We start from the raw sequence: 22,397 nt of genomic DNA, 5'->3' as shown, positions 1-22,397 counted from the left end.
TATCATGTGACTTGCACCATGGTATTATGTCACATCATTTTTGTTGTTGTTGTTGAAAATGGTTTTGTCTTAATTTAGTACTAATTATTTGCCATAAAAAGTTTGGTCAGGCTATTTTTAATGCCTACCTTCCTTTAAATGTAGAATTTCACTTAATTTTATCTCTTGTTCTCTATTCAATTTTATTTATTTGATAAAATGAATAAGGTACACAATAATCAACTACAGTGGTTGCTGCTAGCCATTTGCTTCCTAGTGGTTGATAGTTTACGATTAGGAACCTCACTACTTAGACTGTGCACTAATGGACAAGCTGTTCTGGAGCTCTAATGGCTAATAATCCATACTTTAATAGTACATAACTTTTAAGTCCTTAATTTTATAAACAATCTTGAATTCCCCCAAGTGTGAGAAATGTGACATCCCCTCTTCTCTAATTTATTCACCACCCCTCCAATAAGTACAAAATTTAATGTAAATTACTCACTATAAAATTGTCATCACTCAGACAAAGCATAATTTTTATAGCCTTCAATTTTGTTTAGTTACAGAGCCATCAAATAGAAAATCAGAACCCTCTTACCACACCCAACCATCACAACCTCTCTTTCAAGATTTGTTAATAATTCTCTCTTACATTTAATACTACATTATTTATAACCAGTAGAAAGACAAGGATTTCATCTATCAAATGACACATTATATTACATTGTTTTCTGAACATAGAATTGTCAATTTATCTGTTAGTACAAGCTTTGTTCCCACAGTAAGCATATATCGACTAGTTTGGATGAATTTGTAATGACTCTTTTTGCACAATTAGAAAGCCAGAAAAATTCTGATAATTATTAGACATTGTCTGCTTTTTGCATGTTATTGTTCTTTGTCTTTTAGTGCATTACTTAATTAAAAAAAACTATTTAGTGCACTACTACCATTAGTATAAAAAATGTAGGGTTAAGTGTCATCGACATTGAGAGCAAAAAAAAAAGAAGGTCCAGATAAGTACTTTATTTCTTGTTTTTCATTTATATTCTTTATTTATTATTCTAGAAATAACTAAGATGTGAAAATAGGAACCTCTTTAGGTCAGTTAAGGTTAGATTAAGTAAAATAAATAATAATAATATAATAAAAAATGTTCATAAGGCATGCACACAAGCAGCTCAGGGTAGCTCATGGGTAATGTAATTCAATAGTATGACATGAGCCACATATTCCCCAAGTAATTTACAACTTATAATTGCATGAATAATAGTTATACATGGTTTCAATGGCAATAAAATAATAAAATTTAAGTATAAATAAATGTATAGTGTTATGAGTTTAAAGCTACTTAGGATAAACAAATGTAGTTCATGTTACAACTTGAAGTCATTCTAGAAAAAAAAAAGGGTAATTTAGATTTATTTCAATTTAGATTTTGGTGATTATGAGGTCAGTCAATTTGACCAACATTGTATAGAGTTAGGGTAGGGGAAAATAACAGATAAAGTATAATGTTTAATACTGAAAACAAACGTTTAAAATTTATTTAGGAAGTTTTAGAGATTATGCAAATAAAATTTGAGATATTTAAGATGAAGAAAAGTATTTTTAATCTTAAAATGAAAATTAATTTGCACTCGGACAAGTAAAACAAACCTGATATATTCATGGACAAATCTTTTAGTTTATTAAAAAAATACTATATTAAAAAATCTGATTTACTGTATGTGAAAGAGTTGTAATGTTTACTGAAAGTCTGCCAAATTTTGTGAAGATATACATACTATATTAAAAGTTAGTAGTATCAAAACTATAACAACTTGAAGCGAGTACAAGATGGTCACACAGTCAGTCAATTGGACCGAGCCCAAGTAGAGAGTGTTAATCGTGTTACCATGTGTTCATTTATAGGCTTAATACATTGTCACTATGTTTAGTTTTAATTACAATTAGAGTTACTGTGAGCTGAATGGTAAGTATGAGTATAGGCTTATCACTAGTGTTAGAGTCATCTTAGTTTAGTTTTAGTATATGTTCAGGCAATAGACTAATCTACTGGTAAGATCAGTTCCTGTGTTAACCTCTTGGACCCTAGGTGTGTGTAACAGTAGAATGGATGAAACTAAGGAATATTAGACTAATGGCTAATACAACTTAGATCTACAAGACGTACCATATAGTGATACACACACACACATACTGGTCTGATCATCAAACAGATAGGACATTTTGCCACTTTCTGTTGCTATAGGTTAGTAACAATATGAAGATGCTTAGTTATCAATTATAAGTAAGGCTGATAGGCATAAGGTATTGTACCTGTAAGGCTTCTTGATAATTAGAGAGTATCTTTATACCCTATTGGCCAGTGTAGGTCCACCTCAAGAATGGACTATTACCAGATGATTCTACTATAATTGCACAGATCTTTTTTCATAAAGGTTGAATTGTGACTTTGGATTCTTTGTTTCTCAATTTGGTATTGAGTGATTAATTCAGAAATATAATTCAGAAAGTTCAGTTAAATATAAGTTAACTTGTGTTTGAAAATAACTGTGTTACTAAGGGAGTTAACAAGTCTGATGAGGCTAGCTTGAAGCAGTCTGTGTCAATATTGACAGAACAAGTGGAAATGTTGCTAAAATGCATAATAACTGATCTACTAGTGAGAGAACCTAAGTCTCCTTCCCCTCAATCTCAATCCTGTGGAAAATTCATTGATTTATATCACTGCAGTCAATCCACCACCCCTGCCTGTTGAGAAGTTTGATGGTAAGTCAGATTTTATTGTCTTGGAGTTGTTAAAAGTTTAGAAACACATTTTAATAGGTATCAAGTACATGAGAATAAATGGGTGGAAACTGCAGCTTCATTTTTGAGGGAAGGGACACTATAATGATGGAAGGCTTTCAGATCAGACATGGCTTTCGAACATTGGGAAGGATTTAAAGAAACACCAACTAATTTGTACCAAGCAGTGTTAGATAATATCGAATTAGATATGGAACTCTGGTAAAAAGTACCACACTAATGAAGAGGAGTCAGTTGAGATGTTTATTTGGAAAACTGTGAAAAACTTAAGTTATGGAACCCTTAAGCTACAGAAAGAGAAATTGTGAAGTGTATAATATCACAATTGCACGTTTCTTTACGACAATACTTGGAATGCCATTTTGTTATATCTAATGCTGATGTGCTAAAATTTTCAAAACTATACAATTATCACTGGAACGATAAACAAGAAACTTTTAATAGTGAAGTGGCTAAAACTGAATGCCATAATAGACCTGTGTGATGCTACACTTGTATCAAATAGGACACTTCTCTATGCATTGTTCTAAGAAAAGAAAATATGTAAACAGGGAACAAAGAAATGAAGGAGAGCAGTCAGGAAACGAGAGTAAGTATCAAAGAAAGAGGTTTTTGAGTCCTATGAAAGTAAAACCCTCCATTAACTATTTAACAACAACTAAAATGGATCAGCCACACCTAACCCTAAAAATTAAAGGTGTGAATGTAGTAAGTCGTTAGATACTAGGTTGGATTATTCAGTAATCAATAAAAAATGTGTGACAACAAACCAAGTGAAATCATCCAACACTTCGACTAAAACCTTGGAGTAAAGGTAACATGCGTCTTGCAGATAGAATGAAATCATCCAACACTTCAACTAAAACCTTGGAGTAAAGGTAACATGTGTCTTGCAGATAGAATGAAATCATCCAACACTTCAACTAAAACCTTGGAGTAAAGGTAACATGTGTCTTGCAGATAGACTGAAATCATCCAACACTTCAACTAAAACCTTGGAGTATGTGTCTTGCAGATAGAATAACAAACTGTCAACCATTAGGATATTTTGAAGTGAAACTATTAGTAATAAATAGCACTGTGGATCAATGTTTTGTTGTCATCAAAGATTTGGCTGCATCTTAATTGAAAATGAAGCAATCCTTAACTTCTTCATAAATGTTCTTTAATTAATTGTGCTATCCATTAGGCATGACTCTGAGATTGAAAAGATATTGACTGAAGAAGTATAATGTTCACATTTAAAGAATAAAGACTGAACAATTAAACCAACTTGTGTTGAAATATGCTGAGAGTTTTAACAATAAACCTGACCTTGCAAATTTGTCTGAACATAGTATTGTCACCATGACAGGAAAGCCATTGTTTAGTAAACCTTATCCTCATTCTACCACTAAATTACAAGTGCTACATGATCTAGTAGATGAAATGCTTAATGATGAATTAATTGAACCCTCCACTTCTTCTTAGGCTTCTCTAGCAGTTATTATAAAGACGAAGACTAATGATTATAGGTTCTGTGTTGACTACAGGAAGATATATCAAGTCTCATAATACGACTACTACCTATTGCCTCACATAAGTGATATTTTGAATGCTTTGTCAGGGGCAACCTGTATCAGTACATTAGACTTATAAGTGGATATTGGCAAATACCTGTTAAGATGGACGATCGACATAAAATTGCCTTCATAACTGATAACAGACTTTATCAATTTAAAGTGATGTCTTTTGGTTTTAAAAATGCACCTGCCACCTTCCAAAGACTTATGGATAAGGTTTTAGCAGGAGCAACTGAATGTTCCAAGGCTTATATTGATATATTATAGTGTTTTCACCCACATCTGAACAACACTTGAAAGACCTTGAATTTGTTTTCTACATGTTATATGCAGCTAATCTTACTGTAAATGTTTCTAAAACCAAATTTTGCCAACCAGAAGTATCATATTTAGTATTTAAACACTATTCTGAGGGAATTCACACAAATTATGACAAAGTGAAAGCTGTTACAGACTTCCCAACATCAAAAGAATTAAGCACATTCTTGGGTATGTGTGCCTGGTACAACCAGTTCATTCTAAATTTTGCTAAGCCTTATTTTAATATGTTATTGGCCCACTCTAACTCACTTTCTTTGTTAGGGCAGACTGGGTTAGAAACAAGCATTGTGAATAATGAGTGGTTAATGCATTGCCTAAAACCAATGGTATATTAAAAAATTGTTCCCAGATGGGTTTCAGTGGGAGCAACCAAGATCATGCACTAAATGGTGAACCTTGATTGTCCAGCAGGAGAAAAACAGGCAAAAACATAGACCTGGAAATGACAAAAAGATCCAAGCCATTGGCAGCATTGAGTCTGTTCCACAAAATCATGGTCTAGCTACTTGTTAATCCACTGATGTAAGAAAATCAACATCCAAAATGACTAATACCATGATCTAGTGTCCTAAAGCAAACCTTATTATTATGATTCACAAGTAAACAAGAACTTACAAACTTGAAGAGAGAAGCTGTAATTTATATCAATAGCACACATCTGACTTACAACAGGCTGCAACTAGGAAAAACAGAACAAAATGCCTCCATGAAAGAAACTTGAACTCACACAAAGTAATGACCAAAATAAATTTGTATCAAAGCCTTCAAAATAAGTGCAACACCCAGAAGTATGATTGCTCTGCTATGCGAGCTTTTCATGGAGAATACTTTGGATCTATATTGAATAATATTCCCACTGATTGAATATTTCACTTTGGAGAGAGTGGTCACATATCCCTCCAGTCATCAATCAAGTTTTGAAGGCATTTTACAAGCAGGTGCTAACATCTTATAATTGATATTTTAGTGTCAGAAACAAAATTAAAATTAGAATAAACTGTAATGCTAGCTCAATTTACTTATTGCACCTGAGAAATTAAACCTACCTAGAAAGAGAGTTATTACTGAGGTCCAAACGCTCAAGCTCTTGCAAAATTGTTATTTCTTCGGGCAGGGTAGAAATTTTGTTGTCTCGAAGATCCAAAATCTTTACACTTTTTATTGTTTCCAGCAATTCTTGTGGCACTTCAGTAATTCTGTTGTTTCCTGCTTGTAGTTCCTGTAAGAAATAAACATTTGGGAATTACAATTTAACTATAAATAATATGTATTTTCAAATGCACAGATAAATACTTTATTTTGCTTTTGTAAAGTTTCCAGAGAATTTGCTGCCTAGATAAGTCTTAAGCTCAGATTCTCAGTGACTTACCTTTTTAAGAATAGATACTAGTTAAGTTTCTAAACAGTTAAAATAATTGGAAAGCTCATTTAAGAATTTAATTCATATGCAGGGTTCATACACCTAGGTGATTCAGATTTCCAAGACTTTTCTAAAAACTGATTTTCCAGACCAAATATAGCATGAAATAACTTACATAATCCACATTAACTGTTTATTCTGTATATATTATGTGAAAATATATACATGTATGATTGCACAATGATAGGACATAGATTAACAATTCTTTGACTTTTCCATCATCTTTGCAATTTTTCCACGCAAAATCATTAATTCTAAAGATTTTTCTTTTGCCAATTACCTGAAACTATTTGATTTTGTCAAATCTATCATACTGCCTTGTCAGCAAGATCATCAGCACCCTCAATTAAGAATGCTATACCTTTTTCAAATCTTTGACACTTAGCTTTAACTTTTGCAATATCCTCAAGGATATGTTTCCTTTTCTGTGTCTTTTCATTCAGTTCAGCCATCTCCCTCTGTTGATCAAAGTATTGGTTATATTTCTATCTACCACTTTGAGGAGCAGTGAGCAGTTCCTTTAACAAAGAAACTTCCAGACTACCTCCAACTGACTGCACATAATCATAGATTAACCACTGACCAACAAAGGAGACATCCTTCATGTTTTAAAGCAATAACCATTCATTCACAGAAAAGCCCCTTTCAACAGTTGCTTGGCCAAGAAAAAGTATCAAAATGAGCTTGACAACATAAGAACTCATAATCTTTAGCTTGGCCCATTTGTTTGAACAAAAAGCAATCAAGCCTATTGGTTTTGAAGTAAAAATCCTTGAAGATGCTGGAACCTGGCTCCACAACCGGAGATAAAAACAAATAATACAGTCTGATTAAGAGATTACATTTTTCTGCTTTGAGACATTTCAAATGGACAATATAGTACAATCTGAAAATGAGCCTTACTATCCATTGCATCTAAGGCCATTTTTTGAGAAGAAAAACAGGTGACATTACAAGTAAATGAGTATTTCAATGGACAATTCACTAGCAATTTCTCAATTAAACAGATCAAAATAGACAGACACTCACTGCGAAATGCAAGCTCATCTCTGTGGCAATCAATACTTTTATATTTTCTGTTACATAAAAACTGATAATGACCAGCTTGATATTTTCTCTATTGCTTAAGTCAGTTTTCAACAATATAAATGCAGCATCTGCTCTGGAGAGCACACTGTGTTTTACATCCCTTCTCAGAAGATTTCTGATCATAGACTAAAGACCACAGCTGACAAAAGGCAGTACATGGTGGTCAATCTGATATTTCATCAAAAATGGAGAGTTTATCAGACATAGAAACATAAAATGATAACTTTGCTATGATAAGGATATCATTTGTTGCAGGTTTCACAGTATTAAATTCTTGACTTTTTGGTACTGTGTAAGAGTTTGATTTGGCTGCAACTATTTGACGGGTGTTTGGAAATATGATATAATTTCCTTTTCCTTGTGTACAACAGAGGTACAAAATTTCAGTGCAGATGTACAAGATCCAGTAATTTTCTTAGTCTTCCCGATTGGATGCACAATCTTTGAAAAGGCAGTACACAAAACCCAATGTTGATTAAAGATTGGTCTGATGTTGTAGTTTTTAACCCTTTTACTACAGGTTGGTGGATTCCACCCAGCCCATATCCCCAAAGTAACCATAAAGCAGTTATACTGTAATTCTTTAAGATGTACACATATCTTCACAAAGTTTTGCAGATTATCAGTAAACTCTACAAGGTTATTCTACACAATATATCAGGGTTTTTTTTATTAAGTTTTAAGATTTCTTAATTAATGACTTGCTCATGCATTTTTTCATTTTGAATGTTACTATCCAACATGCGAAGTAATTTTGATTTTAAGATTGAAAATACTTTTATGCACAAGAAAATTATCAAAATTTCTATAACCTCCAGATAATAATAAAACATGTTGTCTTTTGAATACCAGCGTCTTTCAAATGCCCTAAAAATTATGTTTGGTGACGTAATTAAGCAGTACTTAGGTGTAAAAAAATATGATATTTTGATCTCCTACCTTTCCACTTCAATTCTACCATGAAAAATAAGGCTTTCAGATGTAAACACTTTGCAGATGCTGAGAAAATCACATGGGGGACATTATGAGCTTTCAATTGGTTATACATACATTCATAAAATAATAGTTCAATAAAATTTTTAATGTAAGTCTGCAAACATGATGACATGCCCTTTGACCCCTTACCTTTTAAGGTAGGGTTAACTTGGATTATTATTTTTCATGGAATGACCAGTTAACATTTGGATCATCCATCCCTATTTGCAAAAAATGACTAAAATTAAGCTCTTTTTGCCAGCTGTACAAAATGGCTTAAGAGATTATTAGCTCTTGTTTGGCCATGAAATGCAGAATCATGAAATCTAGTCATCACAAGATTTTTTTCCAAGTCAAAGTACCAAAGGTACACATCAAGTTGGTCCTTTTGGTTTTTACCATTTAAGGATTTATCATACAAAAGCACAAACTCTGTATCTTGTCCAAGCTTTTGATACAAATTTGATTTAATATATGGGGCCAATTCAAAACAAGCCACATATGCACATTTACACTCTCTACAATAGAACTTGGATGCAATTTTCCTATCTGAGAACATATTTTTAAATTGTTCATTTATGTTTCACAGCTTTTGTAACTGTGTCGACTAACAACGGTCTTCAGGACTCACAAATCCTCAGCTTTCCACACATCTTTTGAAACATATGAATCCAGTCTGCATTATAATTAATAAATTACATAATGAGGTGGCAACATCTGCTGGAAAAGAAGTGAATCAACCCAAGGCTAACTGCAAAATAATGCAGCTTTATTAAATTTAACATAATTGTTTGATTTGTCGTAAAAGTAGGCCTAACCGTTGATGTTCTGTCTGGTGTCGGCCTAGATTCAGATTGCGTATGGTCGGAAAACTGCTGCTGATGAGTGCAATTTATGCACATTAGACTCATGTTTTTTGTCACACAGCTTATCACTGTGGGCTCACCCATATTACCAATATCAAACTTTTTATGGCACACACTGCAACCACCATCTTGGTGATGTGCATGCATAACAAGCTATTTTTTGTACTAACCCTTCAGAAACCATGCATCATTAAATAAACATTTGCCCAGCATGTTTTATGCAACTACACATTCAAGTCAATACCACAGAACATAAAAAAATGACAAAAAAATGGATGAATTGTGATTACATGATTGCTTGAATGGCAAGGCTCAGGCATTCATGGCCTCATTCAACCTTATACTGCTGAAGTTGTTCAAGTTGTTATTCATGCATGCGCAGTACATGCTCATCACTAAGGGAAAACATGAAGGGTTCGCTCGGAAGGTTGTCACCTTCGGATATTATACAATGTAATCATCAAATAAAGAAATTATGGAAAAACAATATTTTATATTAATGGCAGGAGTAAATTTTCATTTTCCATGACTTTTCCAAATCCCTGGGGTAAATTCTAATTTTTCCAAAACTTTCTAGTCCCAGGAAATTGCTTGTACAATTTTCTAAGGCTTTCCAAAACCCATACAAACCCTACATATAATTTAAAAATCAAATCAAAAAACAAAACATTGTTTTAAAATAACCAAGATGATTGTAAATAAGTGAATGAAATCTAGAAATGTGTGGGCTGAAATAAAACAGACTGCAAGGTGGTGTGTTTTTTTCCAAAACTTTTATGATGATAAAGCCAAAGAACAGACATTTTTATGCTATCATATTATTCTCTAGAGAATGTACAAAATTATTTTATTTACACTTCCATCAGAAAAACAAGTTATTCTCAAAAAAAATTTGATCAATGCTGATATTTGATCTCCCTCATTTTCTTAGCTAGCTCATTTCATTTGATATTTGAAAGAGAGACTGAATGGAATGGTATATTAATCAACTAAAAAAATTTATCTTTACTGCAAGTCTATAATGAAAACAATAAATTTCTGAGTTTAAACAAACCTTTAGAGAAGTACAACTCTTGAGGAAAGGAAGACACACCAACTGATTGTGACGCACAAACAGCTGTTCCAATTTAGATAAACTACCAATTTCATCAGGTAATTTAGTGAGAGCATTATGAGTGATATCCAGACATCGTAGGGCTAGAAATCAAAAACATTTTTAACATAAAAAATAGCTTCCCTACACTTAACCATAGAAAAATAATACTTTGAATATAATAATAATAAAACTAATTGTATATAAATAATACAATGAGAATTTTGTGAAACATCCAGTATACACAGTATCATCTTTCAAACTGTATCTGTAAAATTTGAAAACATTTTTCACTACATTAATTTCATAGCTAATTTCAATAATTAGCATATTAGATATCAACTATTTGGTAACCAAAGGAAAGTTAACATTTTCCTTACCTAAAATGTATTTCAGATGGATACTCACCTCTCTACAGAACTACCTAAAACGTTTTTGCACATGTGCCAAGACTTTGAATGAAATTCCTACCACTACTCATAATAACATGTACTATGTCTGGCTATGATCCAATGAGAATTAGACTATAGTCCTTCACCAATACAAAAGTGACACATCCTCCATGCATACTACTCTTCTTGAGCAAAGTGAGTATACCAAAGGCTCATTCTTAACAAGGCCATGATACAAATAAGAAGTGGGAATGAAAGGTGGGTGGTTCTATGGAGGATGAGTATCTATATTAAAAACATTTTTAGGTAAGGAAAATTTTAACTCCAGATATGCTACTCATCTCTCCACAAAACTGAGAGCAAGAATTCCACATTCAGAAGATGGTGGATGGGCCAGTATAGATAAAAAAAAAAAGATTAAAAGGATGGACTCCTTTCTGAGAATATAGAAAGAGGAAGGGAAACTCAGGAAGGATCTAGTGGAGCATCATTCATCCAAATCAAGCAGTGAATATTCTTCATCCAACAGAAGTATTTTGTAAGTGGGTATTGTAAAAAAATAAATAAAAACAGAACATCAACAATCTGCAAGGTATGACTTAAATTGGGGAGAATTAATAACTGCTAAACTGGCCTATATAACTCAGGCATGTGTTTTGTAGCTAGGGCAATAAGTCAGGCCATACAGTATGCAAGAAATACCAAAATAAGCAGGTGCAGAAATGAATCATCCTAGACCTGCATTGTGAGGAGAACACAAGACCCATCAAACTGTCAAAACCACCAGGAATGGTATGGTTCTTAGAGAAGGTGATGGTCTGTAATACACTTCCAGGTGAACATCTCAGCCCTACTTTCAATCAAAGGATGCAAGCATTTGATCTCATACCAGTTGAATTACAGTTACCAAAGTGGAACTCTCCATAGCAACCTACCCAGCAGCTTGGGACTGGGGAAGCAAGGGTTTTCCCTTCACTCCCATAGAAGTAAACTGGAGGAAGGAATTAATTTGTAAAGAGAAGAACACCAGAGAGATGTATAGACTGAACAGGAATTTTCTCTTATCTACATAAGATCCTACGCTGATAGACTATATTGAGTTACCATGAATAGGGACAGCAGATGTGAGGGCAGGATCACACATGATGCTATCCTGTTTTTTTGTTTGTAAAGTATATATTGTTGAAGTAATCTTGTGGAAAACCTCAACTCTATACCAGACACTTAACAGGTAATCCCACCACCACCATCACCTGATGCAAGTTTTGAGAGAGAAGTATTCTCTATAAGGCAATACCACCTACACAGTAGGTTCCATCTCCTCCAGTATACAGGTAAATAGACAAAATAATGGTGATGTAAAAAAATTATAATAACAATTATTAATCCTCCTGAAGGTAGATCAAACCTGGAGACAGATGAAACTGAAATGTGGTGTAAGTGATGAGACACAAATGTGTCAGGGGCTATCTAATCCTCATATTCAAGATCTCATCCAGGGGCATTGACAGCTAGAGGCAAGAGAATCTGTGAACTGATAAACTTGATAGGAGGTAACCAAACAACTCAGAAGGAATACCAACAAGAGTCTGGGATTGATGCAAGCTTGGTGTAGAGGGAAATCACAAACACATTGATAAAAGGATTCGTAAGTTGAGAACAGATCTACAGAAATACCAGGAGATGAAAAAGAAACACTGCCTGAAGAATTTGGTCCTTGAACTACCTCCCATCTGATTCATGTGTTGTGATGTGAATTGTGTTAGTACATGATGTAATTATCATGCAGCAAGAGCCCTTCACCAATAGGAGGCAATACATCTTCCAAATGCAGTAAATCCTCATAAGCAATTGCACTGGAAATTATCATCATTCATAGACAAGGCAAGAATACTGTGCACAAGTAGCGGGAAGGAAGAGATAAGTATCTATCAGTCTTTTCAGATAAGGAAAATGTTAACTTCTAAAATGGTCCATTTACCTCTCTACACACAGTAGCTAGAGTCCCACACTGATGTACTGGTGCAAACACAAAACCTAGATGAGCTCCCTTCAAAGAAGATGTCACAAGGGGAAAAACCCATAGAGCATGACACCCAACACTGGGGTTTTCTAGAGAGGCAACTCTCATGGAAGACTGCATTCTTCTCAAGAAGGATATACTCTTCGCCTGCATGGATGTATGAAAGGAGGAAAGCAAAAATTAGCTGTGTCACAGATGGGTGGAAAACAAGTCAGAGGGACATGAGGTGTAGTGTGGCCAGAGCAATAATCAGACTGTACATTTTGGGGTACAGTTTACTTACCATACATACAGGAACATGGACTAAGGACCCTTTCTGCTTCTACACATTGTCCCATCTGGCTGGTCAAAACAAACTAGTAATACTATTACGACCATGAACAGGAGATCTCAAAAACAGCTGACTTAAACAAGTAATACTGTCACAACCATGAAAACAGATTTCAAAAACAGCTCATTAAACAAACTATTAACACTGTCACAACCATGAAAAATAAATCTCAAAAAAACAATTTTCTAACCAAACTAGTAACACTGCCCTAAATCATGGAAAACACATCTTGAAAACAGCTATCTAAACAAACTAGTAACACTGCCACAACAATGAAAAAAGAGATCACAAAAACAGCTTTTCAAACTATTAATACTGCCTTCAACCATGGAAAACAGATCTTGACAAAAGCTAATTAAACAAACTAGTAATTCTCCCCCAAATTTTATCCACAAAAGCATTGTGAATACGGATAATAAAGAAAAATCAATTTTACTCATAATAAATATTTACATTTTATAACCACAAGTTATGAAATGAACATTAGAGAAAAGCACTCCTGTTCCTTACTGAAGTTTCAATATACATCACATATAAATCCAGATATACAACAATTATCATTATGTATATGTTGTGCAGAAATATAATAAAATAATTTTTGTTTCATTAATATACAAGTACAATCTATTAAAAAGTGAAATAAAAACCTGACTGTTTTAAACTTACTTCCAAAAAAAAGCCTGACACAGAAAAAGGTTAATGATGGAAAATGTTTATTATTATCAGTCATAACATATGATGAGAAACCAAGCAACAATACAAATACAAACAATATGTTTACAATTACACACCAAAAGAATATTGCTACGAAAACAAATACTAAATCCATTAATTACATCTATTCTGTCAACAGAACACTTACCACACATGTTGCCAACTTCAGGAGGCAAGAACTTCAGCTTGTTATTTGATAAATTCAACTTCCACAAATGAGTGAGGTACCCTAATGTGTATGGTATGCTCCTTAACCGATTATATGAAAGATCCTGTGAAGGACAAAAATGACAATTCAAGAAACAAGAACTATGTAAAGTAGCCAGGAAATTTTAAGAAAACACTGGAGCTGATAAGTACAATTCAAAAAATAAGAACTAATCTTTGTTGTCAACCTAAATGAATAGTGATAGTTCAAAACGTCATAAAAAATCTAATCTATGATTAAAAGATCTAGAATATTAATCTACGAGTAGCTGTAGTTTCATAGCACAGGAAACTTCTGTAGCATTAGTTAGTAAAGTGATAAAGAAATGAATGGTAAAAATCTGAATTGTTCTTAATAGGTTTGTAAAGGATTTAGTTTGTATCTGGCTTATTCAGTCATTTTGCTATGAACCAAATAGTATCACCTAAACTCTATAATTAGAAGTTAAAAATTATTAAGACACACAAGGTCCTTTAACTAATTTAATTAATTACAACAGTAATTACATTAATTACTTTGACGTTTTTAGCAAATAAAACAAAAATTACAAAACAAGCTTGACTGAAACATATTTTGTGTTTTATGTTTCAGTGTACAAATCCATTTAATTCTGATATTTTACAAACCTTATGATTTTTCTTTCTTATGATCAATATACAATTTATTAAACTTAATGAATTTAAATAGTTTTAGTACTGGTAAGTGTTTGTTTGTTGGTAATTAAGCACAAAGCTACACAATAGGCTGTTTTTTTTATTAGTATAAAAGTCAACACACTTACTGCTGAGTCACTGGGAATGCATTGGTTTGTGACTATTAGTTTTCTAAGCAATCTTTTACTCTGAGATGATCTAAATCAGTCTTTCACTAAATATAATTATCAGCAGTCCAAGTTTTTTAAAAGAACTTAATATTCATTTTAAATTTCTGAACATAAGGTACTGTTTTATTATTAATACACAAATACTGATCAGTTTTCAAAAAAAATTCAGTAAGCCTAAGTACTCTGGTTTTACATTCTCAAAAAACAATACTGGATCATAACAACATATCACCTTTATCTTTCACTTGTCATTTAATGAATACGCACTGCAACTTTCATTTTCTCACTCAGATATCCTTGTTTAATACTTGAACAGTAGCAACTCTTCGTTTTGTGGAAATAACCAATTTCTATTTGCCTCATGGACATTGTCAGCTTCTGAGAAAATAGGTGTTCATTGCCATCTGGAAGTGAATCTTTATGCTAACTGAGATAGTACTGGAAATGTATCTTTGCCCAGTTTACTCTACAATTACACTTTTGTTTTAAAAGTGGTATAGATAAAGTGAAATTAGTTACACCTATGACAAATATTTATTGGTCATGACCTTTTTTAACTAATATCATTAAAGCTGCAGGTACCAACACATATTTTACTGTAGAAGTTCCAGATTGAGTTGTGTCTCCTGTTGTAAAATTTTAATAGATAGTGGTGATGAGCCATCTGCATTTCACTATATCTATCTTCAACCACAAATGATTGTAAAATTGGTGTTAATTCTTGTTCTTTCCAACTCTGACCATTTCTTGGTTGTGTTGCTCTTTGAAAATACTACTTTAAAGGGAGGAGCAAACAAAGTAGTTAAGGTGAAATTTGGATTGTTTTGTATTCTAACAAATCTGTATTTGAGCCTTTCTTTCAAGGATACTTTCACTATTCCTAGTGAAAGAGGTTTGTATTATCCTTCAACGGATAGTGAAGAAGAGTTGGGATAATTTCTGAAATTGTTGAGTCTGTTTGGCTGATATTTTTAATAATTTCTTCAAACATTTGTAGCTATTTTAAACATGTCTCCAATACAGATCATTATTATTATTATTAGTTGGTGATTTTTTTTGTCAGCAACACAGCATGTTACTCTTTTGGGTCCAAAAACCTTTCAGATAGGTAATACTTTGAATTTCATCCTGTCTATATATCTAAAACAAGTTTTTTTCTGAGGTATATTTAACTAATTTTTTACAGCCATTAATACATAACGCGCTAGAGACAAATGGTTAGAATGTGTAACAATCTGTTTACTAATTGTTGTAGATTCAACTACAGTTCACCGAGATTTCACAGTATTCATGATCACAAGTTGTAATGTCTTGGCAATCCAACATCATAAGAATCACTCAAAACATTTCCCCATTACTCTTATTAGAAGGTGAATATTTTTCTGACTTTCTACATATTCTCCAGATCATCTAACACTTTCTCTACTGTATTAATAGTATAAATTCCAGAAAAATGTACAACATTAAGAGCAGCAAGTTGTTAATTCACACATACTGTAAATTTTATGAACTATTGTTTTTTGTTAAGCAGGGCCAGATATCTTTAGTTAAAGAAATGACACTGACATTCAGAACCTAACCAGAAATTGCAGTCTGACACCTAGAACAGCTTTAAAAAAAGTTTTTCTTGGTTTAATTCATGTTTTGCTTGGTTTCATTCACATTTTGTTTTCTACATCAAACAAACAGACCCCTCACTAGTAACAACTGGTTATCCAATGCAATTATTTCGCCAATTATTTCTTTCACAACCCATACAAGGATATCAAACACAAGGATGGTAGTGCTCATGCCTTCAAACATCTCTCCACAACAGAGAAAAGTCAAGAACTTCTGCAAAAGGAGCAGTCACAAACACCTCATTCTGGTGCTTTTCACAAGTTTTATGGCTGGCACAGGAACCAAAAACTTGGCAATGTCATTCATTTATGGTGATGATTATATCCCACTCTATAAAAATACCAAGGCACGGCCTCATTTGCAGGTAAATAAACCAATGCAACTGTGGGGAATTACAGGAGTTGCTCAAGCTACAGTAATCTCTAATGTGAACTATAAACACTTCAGATATGGAAGCCATCTTTAGCTTAGATGAGATATAAATAGCCTGAATAACATCTAAATGTGGTGCTCCAGGTCCAGATGATGTAAGAATCTCCACATTTAAGAAGTTTACAGCAGCCAACTTGTTGAAGTTAAGAGTTGGAATATCAACACAGCTAGACAGACAACTCAACCAGCCACATTAACATTATTATAACCAGATCTACCAAAGTATTAATGCACTGAAACTTGCATCAGAAAACTGAGCTGAAGAACATCACCAGTATATGTTCTACCAGTCTTATCTGCTCCTTGTTGAATATATGCACTACACATCTTCAATAGATTCTGAATTTTAGCTAGTAGTGACTTCTAAAGCTTCCAGAAACATGTTTTACTGCAAGTGTTGCTAGTTGTAACTTCTAAAGCATTTAGGAGTTAACATTTTCCAACAATGCAAATGTATTTCTGATAGATATTCACATCCCCCCACAAAGAGTTTTCCCAATTCAGTGCTGCCCTCTATATTCTTTTTTGCTTGCCACTAGCCTTGAGGTTCCCACCTAATCTCCCATTTCCATGTGATATTGCTGCATTATTGAATGCAAATGAGCATGCAACAACCCTCCACCAATAGGAATACAACACTGCCTCCTAGCATGACTGGCTCCCTCTATACTGATTGTTCAAGTTGATATTTCAAAATTAAGCAAGAAAATAAGATGCACCAGAAGTAGTGATAAAAAGTGGGAAGTGTGAGCAGAAATAACTATCTATCAGGAATACAGTTTCAGTGTCAGAAAATGTTAGTTTCCAAAATGATTCATAACCACCACTCACATCTAGCTAGAATCACATGTTCAAATAGTGGAGGGACCAGTGAAAAATCTTATCTTGATGACCCCCTACCCTTCTGGAAGCACCCAAAGGGAACCCATGGAGTGCAACACATTATACCATGAAACAGTCTAGAGGCACGTCTGTGGGAGATGACACCTCCTCTATACCAGGGTACACTCTTTGCCCAGGAGGAAAGGAAGTGTCATAAGAATAGATTGAATAGGAGCAAAGTAGAGAACCTGCATCAGGTTTATGTGTAGTTTGCAGTGACTTCTAAAGCTTCTAGAATCATGTGTATACTTGTATAATCGGAAGTGTAGCTATCAGTGACTTCTAAAGCTTGTAGAATCATGGTTTTACTGTACAATCTGAAGTGTAGCTATCAATGACTTCTAAAGCTTGTAAAATCATGTTTTTACTTTACAATCTGAAGTTTAGCTAGCAGTGACTTCTGAAGCTTTAGAGTTTATAGAATCATTAATAAACTAATAAATCTTGAGCAAATGCTACTTGTGAATCTGAAATATTTTAATACGAGTTTCTTTTTTTTCATAAATATTACGTAGTAGTTTGTTTAACCCTGTGAGCATATATTTCAAGTAATTTTAGTTTTGAGAAAAAGTGTAATCTATTATGGTTTCTTGATAATGTATATAAAATTCATCCACCTGAATTTTAAGTTTTAGTCTAGGGTAGACTTCAAAGTATCAAAGTACTACAAATAGTACAATGCAAATTCACCTTAAGATAAAACGATGTAGCATAGTGAGTTGTGAACTCATGCAACAACAAAATAATTTTAAACTAATGTACCAGATGCTCCAGAAGTGTCAGCTGGCCAATATCTTCCTCTAAAACTTCAATCTGGTTGTATTGTAAAAACAAAGAATGCAACTCCTTAAGATAAAAGATGTTCTTGGGTAAAGTTTGAAGATGATTATGCCTGAAAGAAGAGAACAAAATATGAGTACACACTTTTACAGTACTTCTGTGTATCATGAACTCTAATTTCACAAACCACGTGTTGAGTTAACCAGCAACAGATTTTTAATTTTAATTTTATTTGTTTGTTAAGACCTAAGTTGACCAATCTAAACTGTAAAAATAATTTCTTTCACAGCACATGTTAATTTTCTTTAATACTGTACTTCAAAAACACAAGCTACACAGATACAAACTTTTCAAGCAACTGAAGAAAAATAAAAACTAAATTAATGGCAACAGAACTATCATAAAGAAAAATAAAAAATAATATTTCTCAATAATATATTAGCAGAATAAGCTATACTTTCTACTACAACAGACTTTTTTTCTTTTTTATATATTTACATAAACAAAACTCCTTATTTGTCATACAGAAAAATATCTACTTTCTCAAAAAACTCAAACTCATAGTTGCATTTAAGTATCCAGGACTTATTTTAAAAAAACACAAAGTTATACATTACCCATTTCCATAGTGTTGATGATTACTGCTGAGTAATGTACCATAAGCTTATAAGTAACGAATTTCCTGTTGCCATAAAATATGTTGCCTAAGGAGTAATGTTATCATAGACCTGTTTCCATATGGTACACAAAGTACAAGTTTACTCACGTCCTGAAATTTGTACTTATGGTTAGTGTTCACTGTTAGATAATTGTATCAAAATTTACTGTTAAGTCAAAAATGAGGAAAGAAAAAGCAGAAAAGCAAACAGATGAAACCTTGTTTTTTCTTCAATTTTTTATTTCTACTTTTTAATTTTCAGTACAGCATCTTTGTTTTGAAATTCTATTATATCTTTATTTATCTAAATAAAAGCTCACCCTGATTGTCTTCCAACAGAAAACAGTTCAATCTTCATAATGTTCAGAAAAGGATATAATTAATCAATTCACTTTCATTAAACATTAACTACCTTAACTTCGCACACGCACAACTTGTGGAAGAGTATGTACCAGTATAATCACAATAAACCTGACCAATGTTAATTCTTAGCTATATATAAATCAATTTATTAAAAATTAAAACTAATATCTAAAAAAGTTTCAGAGTAGAAAAAAAAATAATCAAAATAAACTCCTCTCCATACTTACAGGGACTTCTCTTTTAATTAAGACATGCTCAAGTTAATTTCTATGGTTACTGCAACTGAGTTTAATATTACAGTTGACATTAGATACATTCAATCATAACAATGAAAAAAATTTATATGAAGGATATTTTTCATATTAAATTATTTCAACAAGAGTTAAAGAAAATGTTAAAAGCCTCACCCTAAACTTAATTTGGTCAGAGCCAGTAAATCACCCAGAGTGTCAGGGAGAGAAGTCAGCTGATTATCATGTACCTGAAATGGCAAGTTTTTACTAACCAACAAAGTAAAATAAAGCTTAACAACTAATGTTAAAACTTAATGTAATTTGAGAAGTCAACACATCTAGATATATCAACAGACCAAACAAGTGCTAATAACCCAGACACTAAAATCGACATTCTTAAACAATTATTATTAAACTTGATGTAATGAAAAGACAAGAAAATTTGAATTTGGGGAAGATAAAGCCTACTGTCCAGCTGTAGTCCGTGTCAAGAAATAGGCTGTCTAACTTGATTAATTGTTAAGTGTTTCTATAGGAGAAGAAGAATGTATGGGTTTTAAAAGAAACATAAAATTAATTATTAAGAAACTATTATGTTGAATTTGGATAAAAGTCAAGTGAATCTTGTGATGAAATAACACCATTATAAATTTGATTCTAGGGTGACTAAGGTCTAAGGACACAAATGCATTTAAGAAAAGAAAGAAATAAAAACTCCAAATATAAATGCATTAGCCAAACATATAAACTTTAATTACTGTATAATGTCTCTATACAAAACAAACAAATTTAGTATTACTAGATATAGTTCAGGTACTGAAAACTGCTGTGTAAACAAACTAAAGAGCAACCTTATTATACAAGTATTGCTCCCAAGTTCCTCTATTGTTTGGTGAGACCAAATGCATAGGGTTATCACTTAAGAGTATAAATTAAAATTGTTACTTCATCACACCAAGTCCACCTCACAGACCAAAGGGAAGCATATTAGAAGGAAGCAAATTTCAAACCTGCAGATACAAGTAGTTGTGAGTAACAACTTTAAACAAAGTATTTTTACTTTCTTAGTAAAATGAAGGCTACAAATAAGAAAATTAACTCAAAATGAATAAACTTTGATCCAACAATTACCAAGTTAACTATGATTAACAGATGATGTTAAGATTTTCCTTACCTGAAAATGTATTTTGAACAGATATTTATCTCTCCACGGGACAAACAGTTATGACCTCATGCCATTGCTGAGTAGATTTTTGTGCATGTAACATGCCTTGAATGAAACTCCCACTCCTACACATATTAAGGTTGATTTTACCAGCCTATGATGTCATCATCATTAGACTATACCTCTCCACCAATATGAGGGTGCCACATCCTCCATGCACAGTAAACCCCAGGAGCACTAGCATTTCAGTAAAGGCTCATTCTTGGCGATGCAAAAGAACCACACTGCAACCGGGGAGGAAAGGTAGGAGTTTCTGTGGAAATGTATTTATCTGAAATACATTTTCCAATAGGGAAATGTTTAACTTCATAAATACTACTCACCTTTCCACAGAATAAACAACTAAAATCCCACATCGATATAATGCAGGACAGGCTAGTGTATAAAAAGTACAAAGATGAGCTCCTTTCCAAACTCATAGTACCAAAAAAGGAAAACATGTATAGTGTGTTACCCACTATGGTGGGGTGTAACCTAGTGAGATATCACATGGTTGGATACCACATCCTTCTCATGCACGGAATTCTCTTTACCCAATAAAGGTGGTAGAGCAAAAGGTAGTATGAAAAGAACCTTCTACATGGTGCTAACGTGTCGTATACGTGGGCAGAAGATTGCTCAGTTGGCCATTATATCTCAGGCAGTCAGTCAGCAGAGCACGTATGTGTAGTTTGCCCATAAAATACTGGAGAAATTCTTACACAAAATACCAGAATAAGTGAGTGCATGCAGAAATCAAAGGGAACTTCTACAGTTTGGAGGGAATTCACACAGTGGAGAACATTATAGAGATACATTGACTGAACAGGAATTTTCTAGCATCTGTATCAGGTCTGTGCAATGAGTTACCATGAATAGGGATAGCAGGGGCTAAACAGGTGTGAAGGCAGGCTTACATCTGGTGCTGTGTTTTTGTGTGTGTATATGAAATTGACCTACAAGATGATATATATACACACACACACACACGTATATATATACCTAATGCTATGAAATACATTATTTGTTTATAGGCGGTTAAAATCAGCACTATAAAACAATAATGATCTTAATATAAAATAAAAACAAAATAAGTTCAAAATCATTCCTCCATTACCATTCCTCATTGTCATCCATAAGTCATAATGGATAATGTCTGTTAAGGGTTGGGAGTTGAGTGGGGACTTTAATATTTAAAAATAACCTTAATGTACAACTAAACCACCCTAAAAATTCCACAATATAAAATGTCCAACTTCCACCTTTTTATTTCATATTATAAAAAACGTTATTCTTATAGTAGAAGTGTGCCACCCTAAATTTATATAAAACTCCCAACCTCCACCCTTTTATCTAATAATTAGTGATGTTAAATAAAACTGAAAATTCTTACATTAATAGTTATTAATCTTAAAAAAATTTTCAAGTATAGACCGGGTGAGCTGAGACAATCCCAGCTACATGAAGTTGGTCATTCTGCCCCAGTATACCAAACAGTTAGTTAATTAAACCAAGGATAACCTTAAGTAACTAATGTCCCCTAGGTAGTTTCCACAAACAAGAGCTTAACTTTTAATGTAGTTTCATATTTAACATTATCCATAAAAGA

The 22,397-nt window shown here is 33.1% G+C and overlaps 1 protein-coding gene across 3 annotated transcripts in view; it reads right to left on the bottom strand.

The window, feature by feature from the left end:
• LOC106467426 (leucine-rich repeat-containing protein 40-like) overlaps positions 1 to 22,397 on the bottom strand; it is a 69,625-nt gene that overhangs the window by 33,446 nt on the left and 13,782 nt on the right. For all 3 annotated transcript variants that reach the window (XM_022395608.1, XM_022395609.1, XM_022395610.1), the window contains exons 3-7: positions 19,759 to 19,832; positions 18,313 to 18,442; positions 13,734 to 13,857; positions 10,087 to 10,229; positions 5,729 to 5,901 (exon numbers count right to left, since the gene is read on the bottom strand). In XM_022395608.1, the coding sequence (XP_022251316.1) occupies positions 5,729 to 5,901; positions 10,087 to 10,229; positions 13,734 to 13,857; positions 18,313 to 18,442; positions 19,759 to 19,832 (644 nt within the window). The remainder of the gene's footprint in view (positions 1 to 5,728; positions 5,902 to 10,086; positions 10,230 to 13,733; positions 13,858 to 18,312; positions 18,443 to 19,758; positions 19,833 to 22,397) is intronic.

The sequence above is a fragment of the Limulus polyphemus genome, unplaced genomic scaffold (assembly GCF_000517525.1).
Source record: "Limulus polyphemus unplaced genomic scaffold, Limulus_polyphemus-2.1.2 Scaffold2611, whole genome shotgun sequence".
NCBI lineage: Eukaryota > Metazoa > Arthropoda > Merostomata > Xiphosura > Limulidae > Limulus > Limulus polyphemus.
The sequence above is the reverse complement of the archived record's forward strand: the minus strand, read 5'-3'. Positions and strand labels throughout refer to the sequence as shown.